Source organism: Oncorhynchus mykiss, chromosome 23 (assembly GCF_057628025.1).
Source record: "Oncorhynchus mykiss isolate SJ-2025 chromosome 23, ASM5762802v1, whole genome shotgun sequence".
Classification (NCBI taxonomy): Eukaryota; Metazoa; Chordata; class Actinopteri; order Salmoniformes; family Salmonidae; genus Oncorhynchus; species Oncorhynchus mykiss.
The window spans coordinates 63,128,647-63,141,497 of NC_143044.1; the positions used below are offsets into that span (position 1 = coordinate 63,128,647).

The following is a 12,851-nucleotide window of genomic DNA, read 5'->3' on the forward strand; positions in this document are numbered from 1 at the left end:
AAGTTTAGAGGGACGGCCAGGTCTTGGTAGATTTGCAATGGTCTGATACTCCTCCCATTTCAATATTATCGCTTGCACAGTGCTCCTTGGGATGTTTAAAGCTTGGGAAATCTTTTTGTATCCAAATCCGGCTTTAAACTTCTTCTCAACAGTATCTCGGACCTGCCTGGTGTGTTCCTTGTTCTTCATGATGCTCTCTGCGCTTTTGACGGACCTCTGAGACTATCACAGTGCAGGTGCATTTATACGGAGACTTGATTACACACATGTGGATTGTATTTATCATCATTAGTCATTTAGGTCAACATTGGATCATTCAGAGATCCTCACTGAACTTCTGGAGAGAGTTTGCTGCACTGAAAGTAAAGGGGCTGAATAATTTTGCACGCCCAATTTTTCAGTTTTTGATTTGTTAAAAAAAGTTTGAAATATCCAATAAATGTCGTTCCACTTCATGATTGTGTCCCACTTGTTGTTGATTCTCCACAAAAAAATACAATTTTATATCTTTATGTTTGAAGCCTGAAATGTGGCAAAAGGTCGCAAAGTTCAAGGGGGCCGAATACTTTCGCAAGGCACTGTACCAGGAAGGTAAAACAGGACTCATTGTTATTACAGAACCTGGACAGATCTGGGCAGGAGAATAAAACAGGCTCTGTTTCAAAGGGCACCTTATTCCCTATGTAGTGCCCTACTGTGCTCTGATCAACAGTTGTGTTCTATATAGGGAATAGGGCTCTGGTTAACAGTAGTGTTCTATATAGGGAATAGGGCTCTGGTCAACAGTAGTGTTCTATATAGGGAATAGGGCTCTGATTAACAGTAGTGTTCTATATAGGGAATAGGGCTCTGGTTAACAGTAGTGTTCTATATAGGGAATAGGGCTCTGGTCAACAGTAGTGTTCTATATAGGTAATAGGGCTCTGGTCAACAGTAGTGTTCTATATAGGGAATAGGGCTCTGGTCAACAGTAGTGTTCTATATAGGGAATAGGGCTCTGGTCTAAAGTAGTGTTCTATATAGGGAATAGGAATCTGGTCAACAGAAGTGCTCTACAAAGGGAACAGGGTACCATTTGAGACATCACTATAGTAACAGAAGAGGCACTAGACTTTAATTACAGCCTTATCAACCCTTATGTAGCAGGACACACACCAGGTGACAGACACTGGGCTGTCATCTCAAACCTTATGTAGCAGGACACACACCAGGTGACAGACACTGGGCTGTCACCTCAACCCTCATGGAGCAGGACACACACCAGGTGTGTGAAGAACAGACAGCGTCAACATAAGCAGAAAAGTTGTTTGTGTGTCAGAGTGTCAATATGGGCTGACTGATGGTCTATTGATCTGTTATTACCTCCTGATGGTCTGTTATTACCTACTGATGGTCTGTTACTGTTGATCTGTTATTACCTACTGATGATCTATTGATCTGTTATTACCTACTGATGGTCTGTTGGTCTGTTATTACCTACTGATGGTCTATTGATCTGTTATTACCTACTGATGGTCTGTTATTACCTACTGATGGTCTGTTATTACCTACTGATGGTCTATTGATCTGTTATTACCTACTGATGGTCTGTTATTACCTACTGATGGTCTGTTATTACCTACTGATGGTCTGTTATTACCTACTGATGGTCTATTGATCTGTTATTACCTACTGATGGTCTGTTACTGTTGATCTGTTATTACCTACTGATGGTCTGTTATTACCTACTGATGGTATGTTACTGTTGATCTGTTATTACCTACTGATGATCTGTTGATCTGATATTATCTACTCATGGTCTATTACTGTTAACCTGTTATTACCTACTGATGGTCTATTGATCTGTTATTACCTACTGATGGTCTATTGATCTGTTATTACCTACTGATGGTCTGTTACTGTTGATCTGTTATTACCTACTGATGGTCTGTTATTACCTACTGATGGTCTGTTATTACCTACTGATGGTCTATTGATCTGTTATTACCTACTGATGGTCTGTTATTACCTACTGATGGTCTGTTATTACCTACTGATGGTCTGTTACTGTTGATCTGTTATTACCTACTGATGGTCTGTTACTGTTGATCTGTTATTACCTACTGATGGTCTGTAACTGTTGATCTGTTATTACCTACTGATGGTCTGTTGATCTGTTATTACCCACTGATGGTCTATTGATCTGATATTACCTACTGATGGTCTATTGATCTGTTATTAACAAATGATGGTCTATTGATCTGATATTACCTACTGATGGTCTGTTATTACCTACTGATGGTCTGTTATTACCTACTGATGGTCTGTTACTGTTGATCTGTTATTACCTACTGATGGTCTGTTACTGTTGATCTGTTATTACCCACTGATGATCTATTGATCTGATATTACCTACTGATGGTCTATTGATCTGTTATTAACAAATGATGGTCTATTGATCTGATATTACCTACTGATGGTCTGTTACTGTTGATCTGATATTACCTACTGATGGTCTGTTGATCTGGTATTACCTACTGATGGTCTGTTGATCTGTTATTAATGACTGATGGTCTGTTGATCTGTTATTACCCACTGATGGTCTGTTGAACCAGTCCGTAGAGCAGCCAGCTCTCTGACAGCCTTCCATCTCCACCAGTCCGTAGAGCAGCCAGCTCTCTCAGACAGCCGTCCATCTCCACCAGTCCGTAGAGCAGCCAGCTCTCTCAGACAGCCGTCCATCTCCACCAGTCCATTCAGCAGCCAGCTCTCTCAGACAGCCATCCATCTCCACCAGTCCGTAGAGCAGCCAGCTCTCTCAGACAGCTGTCCAGCTCCACCAGTACATAGAGCAGCCAGCTCTCTCAGACAGCCATCCATCTCCACCAGTCCGTAGAGCAGCCAGCTCTCTCAGACAGCCGTCCATCTCCACAATCCATTTAGCAGCCAGCTCTCTCAGACATCCGTCCATCTCCACCAGTCCGTAGAGCAGCCAGCTCTCTCAGACAGCGGTCCAGCTCCACCAGTCCGTAGAGCAGCCAGCTCTCTCAAACAGCCATCCATCTCCACCAGTCCGTAGAGCAGCCAGCTCTCTCAGACAGCCGTCCATCTCCACAATCCATTCAGCAGCCAGCTCTCTCAGACATCCGTCCATCTCCACCAGTCCGTAGAGCAGCCAGCTCTCTCAGACAGCGGTCCAGCTCCACCAGTCCGTAGAGCAGCCAGCTCTCTCAGACAGCCGTCCATCTCCACAATCCATTCAGCAGCCAGCTCTCTCAGACATCCGTCCATCTCCACCAGTCCGTAGAGCAGCCAGCTCTCTCAGACAGCCGTCCATCTCCACAATCCATTCAGCAGCCAGCTCTCTCAGACATCCGTACATCTCCACCAGTCCGTAGAGCAGCCAGCTCTCTCAGACAGCCATCCATCTCCACAATCCATTCAGCAGCCAGCTGTCTCAGACATCCGTTCATCTCCACCAGTCCGTAGAGCAGCCAGCTCTCTCAGACAGCGGTCCAGCTCCACCAGTCCGTAGAGCAGCCAGCTCTCTCAGACAGCCGTCCATCTCCACAATCCATTCAGCAGCCAGCTCTCTCAGACATCCGTCCATCTCCACCAGTCCGTAGAGCAGCCAGCTCTCTCAGACAGCCGTCCATCTCCACAATCCATTCAGCAGCCAGCTCTCTCAGACATCCGTCCATCTCCACCAGTCCGTAGAGCAGCCAGCTCTCTCAGACATCCGTCCATCTCCACCAGTCCGTAGAGCAGCCAGCTCTCTCAGACAGCCGTCCATCTCCACAATCCATTCAGCAGCCAGCTCTCTCAGACATCCGTCCATCTCCACCAGTCCGGAGAGCAGCCAGCTCTCTCAGACAGCGGTCCAGCTCCACCAGTCCGTAGAGCAGCCAGCTCTCTCAGACAGCCGTCCAGCTCCACCAGTCCATTCAGGTAATTTGGATTTGGAAGGTTTTAATGTTGAGGTTAGTATACTGTGAAGTGACGTACATTAACCTGATGACTGTTATTTATTGAATCCACTATGTTTAATTGTTATCTGATTAAATGAAACATTTAACTCATTAGGAATTTGGGGGCACCACGGAATAAATTGTTTAACCCATTACCATCTCCAAAATGTAACTCTAGAAGATATATATATATATATATATATATATATAAGTTATATATCGATTACAGTCACTTATTAATCATTACCTCATATCAGTCTCATTCTGAACAGTCGTAACCTTCTTGGATCTGCAAGAACCACAAACTTTGCATATCATTCAGTACTATACAAAATGTATTTAATTATCTATTTACTAACTAACTAAATAATAACACAGAATACACATACATAGAGAAAAAGGCACATTTATCGTGGAAACATTCTAGGACTGTCTTTACATTAATCATATACCTTTCTCACGAACCGCTGCCCGTTTTGGTAATAAGAAGCAATGAATGTTTTTACGTGTTTGAATACCGTTGTTCATCATCTATCTCTGTTGAAACCAAACCTTCTTGAAAGGGGGTTCTGTTGGCCTCTCCGCGGCCACTTGTACATATTCTGGTTGTCCACCAGATGTCACAATGTCCTTCTTCTTAGTTGTCCGGTCTCCAATGGGCTGTTTTTGTTCAGAACTTGTTCTTAGCGCGTATGGATATTCAGAGTTTGAACCCCTTTACATGGACAGCTGCAGCCTGTTCATGTTCGGGTATAGTTTGGTGAGTTTATCTTCTTCACCTCGTGTTGTTTCAACCATTTCCCACATGGAGCGAACACTCCACGTTTCCTGGTCTGGTAGGTGAGGTTATCTTCTCATCTAGTGTTGAGGTTGAGAATTTCAGAGTTTTAACCATTTCAACGTGTGGACCACGGTCTCACATCTTCTGGTCTGGTATGTAAATTCTTAGTCAGTCCTTTTAAGCACTCTGGTCAAAAAGGGCAATTCCATCACGCTGACAAGCTCTCTGACCTCATTCAGGGCATGGCTATTTAATGTGCAAAGGATATGATTATAAGTTCTCTCTTATGAATCCTACATCCAACATATTGGATAACAGCTAGAGGGGGTGTTCAGTTACAGTATTTGGTTCATACAGTTAATAACATCACAAAATGAAAAACAATATGACATTATTATTCTTTAGGTCCCCACTGACCATATCCCATATTCAGATGTTAGACATGTTGTTCCAAAGCTCCCTTTTTGGACGTTAGAGTTTTTGGCAAAAGTCTCTCTCTAGACAAAGACCTTCTGATTCCAATACTGAAGGGTAGAGAGAGAACGTTTCCCCCTCTAGAGATTTACGGCAGGGTGTGAAGGGTGACCATCCAGCAACTCCCCCTCTAGAGATTTACAGCAGGGTGTGAAGGGTGACCATCCAGCAACTCCCCCTCTCTTCTCTGTGGGAGAGAGAGCGCCTGGTTACTGTCACCCCCTCTCTCCCCTCCCCCCATCAGTCTGATCTGCCCATTCTTCCCAGACAGTCATGTAACCGGTCTTTCTCTCTCTCTGCCTCCATCTAATTTTCCTCTCTCTAAATATATACATATAGAGTTGAAGTCGGAAGTTTACATACACCTAAGCCAAATACATTAAAACTCAGTTTTTCAAAATTCCTGACATTTAATCCTAGTAGAAATTCCCTGTCTTAGGTCAGCTAGGATCACCACTTTATTTTAAGAATGTGAAATGTCAGAATAATAGTAGAGAGAATGATTTATTTCAGCTTGTATTTCTTTCATCACATTCTCAGTGGGTCAGAAGTTTAAATTGTTAAACTTGGGTCAAACGTTTCGGGTAGCCTTCCACAAGCTTCTCACAATACGTTGGGTGAATTTTGGCCCATTCCTCCTGACAGAGCTGGTGTAACTGAGTCAGGTTTCTAGCCCTCCTTGCTCGCACACGCTTTTTCAGTTCTGCCCACACATTTTTCTATAGCATTGAGGTCAGGACTTTGTGATGGCACTCCAATACCTTGACTTTGTTGTCCTTAAGCCATTTTGCCACAACTTTGGAAGGATGCTTGGGGTCATTGTCCATTTGGAAGACCCATTTGCGACCAAGTTTTAACTTCCTGACTGATGTCTTGAAATGTTGCTTAATATATCCACATAATTTTCCTACCTCATGATGTCATCTATTTTGTGAAGTGCACCAGTCCCTCCAGCAGCAAAGCACTCCCACAACATGATGCTGCCACCCCCGTGCTTCACAGCTGGGATGGTGTTCTTCGGCTTGCAAGCCTCCCCCTTTTTCCTCCAAACATAACGATGGTCATTATGGTCAAACAGTTCTATTTTTGTTTCATCAGGCCAGAGGACATTTCTCCAAAAAGTACAATCTTTGTCCCCATGTGCAGTTGCAAACTGTAGTCTGGCTTTTTTATGACAGTTTTGACAGTGGCTTCTTCCTTGTTAACCTGAAGGCTGTTTATGTTGATATAGGACCCGTTTTACTGTGGATATAGATACTTTTGTCCCCATGTTTCCTCCAGCATCTTCACAAGGTCCTTTGCTGCTGTTCTGGAATTGATTTGAACTTTTCACACCAAAGTACGTTCATCTCTAAGAGACAGAACACGTCTCCTCCCTGAGTGGTATGACGACTGCATGGTTCCATGGTGTTTATACTTGCGTACTATTGTTTGTACAGATGAACGTGGCACCTTCAGGCATTTGTAAATTGCTCCCAAGGATGAACCAGACTTGTGGAGGTCTAAAATGTATTTTCTGAGGTCTTGGCTGATTTCTTTTGATTTTCCCATGATGTCAAGCAAAGAGGCACTGAGTTTGAATGTAGGCCTTGAAATACATCCACAGGTACACCTCCAATTGACTCAAATTATGTTAATTAGCCTATCAGAAGCTTCTAAAGCCATGACATTATTTTCAGAACTGTTCCAAGCTGTTTAAAGACACAGTCAACTTAGTGTATGTAATCTTCTGACCCACATGAATTGTGATACAGTGAGTTATAAGTGAAATAATCTATCTGTAAAGAATCGTTGGAAAGATGACTTGTGTCATGCACAAAGTAGATGTCCTAACCGACTTGCCAAAACTATAGTTTGTTGACAATAAATTTGTGGAGTGGTTGAAAACGAGTTTTAATGACTCCAACCTCAGTGTATGTAAACTTCTGACTTCAACTGTATATATATATATATATATATGTATATATATATCTTTCTTTCGCTCTCACTCTCTCTCAAACACACACACATCTTTATACTGTAACTATAAAAAAATATATCTTACCTGAAAAAACACTTGGGATTTTAGATAAAAAACTCTTGACTGTGCGGACAGGAATTCCATTTGTCTCATCTTGCATATGAGCGATGACATCTTCCATCTGGAAAAAAAAGGAGATGGTTGAAGGAAAAGCTCAATCAGCAGCATAAATACTCAGGGGAGAGTGGGGGAAGTTGAACCAAAGGGGGAAGTTGAGCCAAAGAGGGAAGTTGAGCCAAAGGGGGAAGTTGAACCAAAGGGGGAAGTTGAGCCAAAGGGGGAAGTTGAACCAAAGGGGTAGATTTAGTCACCATTGTTCCTAGGAAACACATAATCATGTGACCTAATATGTAGGAAGAGGTCATCAGTTCATGGAGTCTGAAGGATGAAACCACATGGAAAAAGTGACCAGCAAGTTAGGTCCAAAACAACAGATTTTCACCAAGTCAAATGATTTTATTGTGTTAGAGATTTCATTATGCTTGTATCTAAACCAAAGTAGATCATTTTAACATTGTTATAAACATCAGTTGGGGCCTCTATTAGCTTCAATATGAGGTCCTAAATCTAGTTTGAAAGTGCATCCTTGTAGCTGTGTAGGCTAATATAGTCAAAATGTTTGCCTTAGGGTAAGTTGGGCCATATCAAGTTGAGTAAATGTTTGTTTTCTTCCCCATACCACTCCATACCCAGATACCACCCCATACCCAGATACCACTCCATACCCAGATACCACCCCATACAGGGACCACTCCATACCCAGGGACCCCCCATACCCAGTGACCACCCTATACCCAGGGACCACCCCATAACCAGGGACCACCCCAAACAGGGACCACTCCATACCCAGATACCACCCCATACCCAGATACCACCCCAAACAGGGACCACTCCATACCCAGGGACCACCCATACCCAGATACCACCCCATACAGGGACCACTCCATACCCAGGGACCGCCCCAAACAGGGACCCCCCCATACCCAGGGACCACCCCATACCCAGATACCACCCCAAACAGGGACCACTCCATACACAGGGACCACCCCAAACCCAGGGACCACCCCATACCCAGGGACCCCCCTATACCCAGGGACCACCACATACTCAGGGACCACTCCAAACCCAGGGACCACCCCATACCCAGGGACCACCACATACCCAGGGACCACCACATACCCAGGGACCACCACATACTCAGGGACCACTCCAAACCCAGGGACCACCCCATACCCAGGGACCACCCCATACCCAGGGACCACCCCATACCCAGGGACCACCACATACTCAGAGGAAGCTACAGTGGCTCATAACTTTTTATTTCAGATTTTCACAACTACCAATCAACCAGAAGTATTTTAGAATTCCCTGGCAGAATACAGTAAACAGGGGGTTTGAGAAAGATAACAGAGAGAGAGAGGGAGAGATCAGTGACAGGAAATGCAGGATAATCCCAAAACAGGGATGACATTTGGATCAGGAGGTTCCCTCCCCCTGGCTCTCTCCTGGAGGGGCTTGGCAGCCAGATGGATACAGGCTCCATTTTCTCTCCTCTCCTCTCCTCTCCTCTCCTCTCCCTCCCCCTGGCTCTCTCCTGGAGGGGCTTGGCAGCCAGATGGATACAGGCTCCATTCTCTATCCATCTCCTCATTCTCTCCTCCTCACCTGTCCTCTCCTCCTCACCTGTCCTCTCCTCTCCTCCTCACCTCTCCTCCTCACCCCTCCTCCTCTCCATCCATTCCCTTCCTAATTTCCCTCCCTCCTCTTCTTATTTTCCCTCTCTACCCTCTAACTCTCCTCTCACTCCCTGATCTACCTCCTGCTCTCTCCTTCCTGCTCTCCTCTCTCTCCCGCCTCTCTCCCTTCTGCTCTCTCCTCTCTCTCCCTCCTCTCTCTCTTTCCCTCCTGTCATTAACTGCTCTCTCTCTCTCTCTCTCTCCCTCCTCTCGTTCACTCCTCTCGTTCACTCATCTCTCGCCTCCCTTCCCACCCAAAAAGCCATCTTAGAGCCAACATGTTTGTCGCAGCAGTAATCTTCTCTGATTGACAGAGAGTCAAGGAGCTAAAATCGTTAACCTCTACAGGAACAGAGTCCCGAAATCAGGGCAGTTGCTGCTCAATATGCGATATGTGACTAGAATGGTGTTGTAAACAACAGCCAACTTTCCGGAACATTGACATGTCTTATATCATCAGAAAGCCTAAATGATTGTTAATCTAACTGAAGTGTCCAATATACAGTAGCTATTAGAGTGAAACAATACCATGCTATTGTTTGAGGATACTGTACAACCACAAAACACTTTCATCAAGGAAACTGGTTTGTTACAGCTGCCATCAAGACTATCTATATACAGTGTGGCAAAAAAGTATTTAGTCAGCCACCAATTGTGCAAGTTCTACCACTTAAAAATATGAGAGAGGCCTGTAATTTTCATCATAGGTACACTTCAACTATGACAGACAAAATGAGAAAAAAAATCCAGAAAATCACATTGTATGATTTTTAATGAATTTATTTGCAACCCTTATTCAATATCATCAGCCATGATGCTCTAATTTAAAATAACCCTTATTCAATATTATCAGCCATGATGCTCTCATTTAAAATACCCCTTATTCAATATTATCAGCCATGATGCTCTCATTCAAAATAACCCTTATTCATTATCATCAGCCATGATGCTCTTATTCAAAATAACCCTTATTCATTATCATCAGCCATGATGCTCTAATTTAAAATAACCCTTATTCAATATTATCAGCCATGATGCTCTCATTCAAAATAACCCTTATTCATTATCATCAGCCATGATGCTCTTATTCAAAATAACCCTTATTCATTATCATCAGCCATGATGCTCTTATTCAAAATAACCCTTATTCATTATCATCAGCCATGATGCTCTGATTTAAAATACCCCTTATTCAATATTATCAGCCATGATGCTCTCATTCAAAATAACCCTTATTCATTATCATCAGCCATGATGCTCTAATTTAAAATAGCTCTTATTCATTATCAGACCGTTTGAAGAGAGAGCAAGACTGATTTAGAAGATGCAAAATGTTTCAGTGCAACGACTTTCAGAGCATCAGAGGTCGCCGCCCGTTGTTGTATTCACAGCTTCCCTCCAGGACTATAATTGATTCAGCAGCAAGCTAAACTGTGTTGGAGAGAGAACAGAGGAGAGCAGAGAGAGAGAAGAGGACAAGCGAGGAGAGAGAGGAAAGAGGAGTGAGAGAGGAAAGGACAAGAGGGGAGAGGAAAGAGAGGAAAGAGGAGAGAGAGAGAGGAGAGGACAAGAGAGGAGAGAGGGGAAAGGGGAGAGAGAGAGGAGAGGACAAGAGAGGAGAGAGAGGAGAGGACAAGAGAGGAGAGGAAAGTGAGGAGAGAGACGAGAGGAGAGGAGAGAGAGAAGAGGAGAGAGAGGAGAGGAGAGAGGGGAGAGGAAAGTTTGGAGGGAGAGGACAAGAGAGGACAGCGAGGAGAGGGATGACCTTCCTCCGTCTAACGTTAATCTGGATAATCATTAAGAAATTAGATCTAATAACAGGATCACTACATCACCTCTTACTGTTGATTAGGTGGTGATTCCCTGGAGCGAAAAGAAGATAAAATAACACAATGACACGGCAGGCAGCAGGGCTGTGGTTTAATCTGTCATTGAGCCATCCTCTGCCAGACAGGGTTGAGGGAGTTAGGAGATGGCATACATAGGAATAATAATATAAATCACATCTGGGGATTAAAAGGTATCGACAATGTGCATGATATTCAATCAGACATTAAAAAACATCAAACTGACTCCTTATACATCAAACGGAATCCTCAGATATCAAACTGACTCCTCAGACATCAAACTGACTCCTCAGACATCAAACTGACTCCTCAGACATCAAACTGACTCCTCAGACATCAAACTGACTCCTCAGACATCAAACTGACTCCTCAGACATCAAACTGACTCCTCAGACATCAAACTGACTCCTCAGACATCAAAGAAATTCAAACTGACTCCTCAGACATCAAACGGACTCCTCAGACATCAAACGGACTCCTCAGACATCAAACGGACTCCTCAGACATCAAACGGACTCCTCAGACATCAAACTGACTCCCCAGACATCAAACTGACTCCCCAGACATCAAAAGGACTCCTCAGACATTAAAGACGAGAGAGCGAGAGAGCGAGAGAGCGAGAGACAGAGACAGAGAGACACAGAGACACAGAGACACAGAGAGACAGAGAGACAGAGAGAGAGACACAGAGAGACACAGAGAGACACAGAGAGACACAGAGACACAGAGAGAGACAGAGACACAGAGAGACACACAGAGACACACAGACACAGAGACAGAGAGACAGAGAGAGAAAGGGAGAGACACACAGAGAGACACAGAGAGACACAGAAAGAAAGAAATCAGGAATAAAGACATTGTAATCCTACAGGAAACATGGTATAGAGGAGATGGACCCACTGGTTGCCCTCTCGGTTACAGAGAGCTGGTAGTCCCATCCACCACACTACCAGGTGGGTGGTATAGATGAGATGGACCCACTGGTTGTCCTCTAGGTTACAGAGAGATGGTAGTCCCATCCACCACACTACCAGGTGGGTGGTATAGAGGAGATGGACCCACTGGTTGCCATCTAGGTTACAGAGAGCTGGTAGTCCCATCCACCAAACTACCAGGTGTGAAACCTGGTATAGAGGAGATGGACCCACTGGTTGTCCTCTAGGTTACATAGAGATGGTAGTCCAATCCACCAAACTACCAGGTGTGAAACATGGTATAAAGGAGACGGACCCACTGGTTGTCCTCTTGGTTACAGAGAGCTGGTAGTCCCATCCACCAAACTACCAGGTATGAAACAGGGAAGAGACTCAGGGGGTATGCTAATGTGGTATAGAGCAGACCTATCTCACTCTATTAAATTAATCAAAACAGGAACATTTTACATTTGGCTAGAAACTCTAAAAATGTCCTACTGTGTGCTACCTATATCCCCCCACTAGAATCCCCATACTTTAATGAAGACAGCTTCTCCATCCTGGAGGGGGAAATCAATAATTTCCAGGCCCAGGGACATGTACTAGTCTGTGGCGACCTAAATGCCAGAACCGGACAAGAACCTGACACTCTCAGCACACAGGGGGACAAACACCTATCTGGACAGCATTTCCTCCTTCATGTGCCCCCCTAGACACAACTATGACAACATAACTAACAAAAATGGGTCACAACTCCTACAGCTCTGTCGCACGCTGGGTATGTACATAGTCAATGGTAGGCTTCGAGGGGACTCCTATGGTAGGTACACTTATAGCTCATCTATTGGCAGTAGTACTGTAGACTACTTTATCACCGACCTCAACCCAGAGTCTCTCAGAGCGTTCACAGTCAGCCCACTGACATCCCTATCAGATCACAGAAAAATCACAGTCTACTTGAACAGAGCAATACTTAATCATGAGTGTTACGCACGCCTCTATGAAGAGGGAACGCAACACCCTGCTACAACTAAACTCTCCGTGAAGTGAAAAAGGTATGGATTGTAGGTGCGAGTAAGGATGACAACAGGCAGAATGTGGTACTGTTTACAAGGACTTTATTCCTGTACAC

General features: G+C 44.2%; 1 protein-coding gene across 1 annotated transcript in view; it reads right to left on the reverse strand.

The window, feature by feature from the left end:
- rgs7b (regulator of G protein signaling 7b) overlaps positions 1 to 12,851 on the reverse strand; it is a 113,060-nt gene that overhangs the window by 79,347 nt on the left and 20,862 nt on the right. Inside the window, exon 3 of the mRNA XM_090218032.1 lies at positions 7,247 to 7,343. Within this exon, the coding sequence (XP_090074158.1) occupies positions 7,247 to 7,343 (97 nt within the window). The remainder of the gene's footprint in view (positions 1 to 7,246; positions 7,344 to 12,851) is intronic.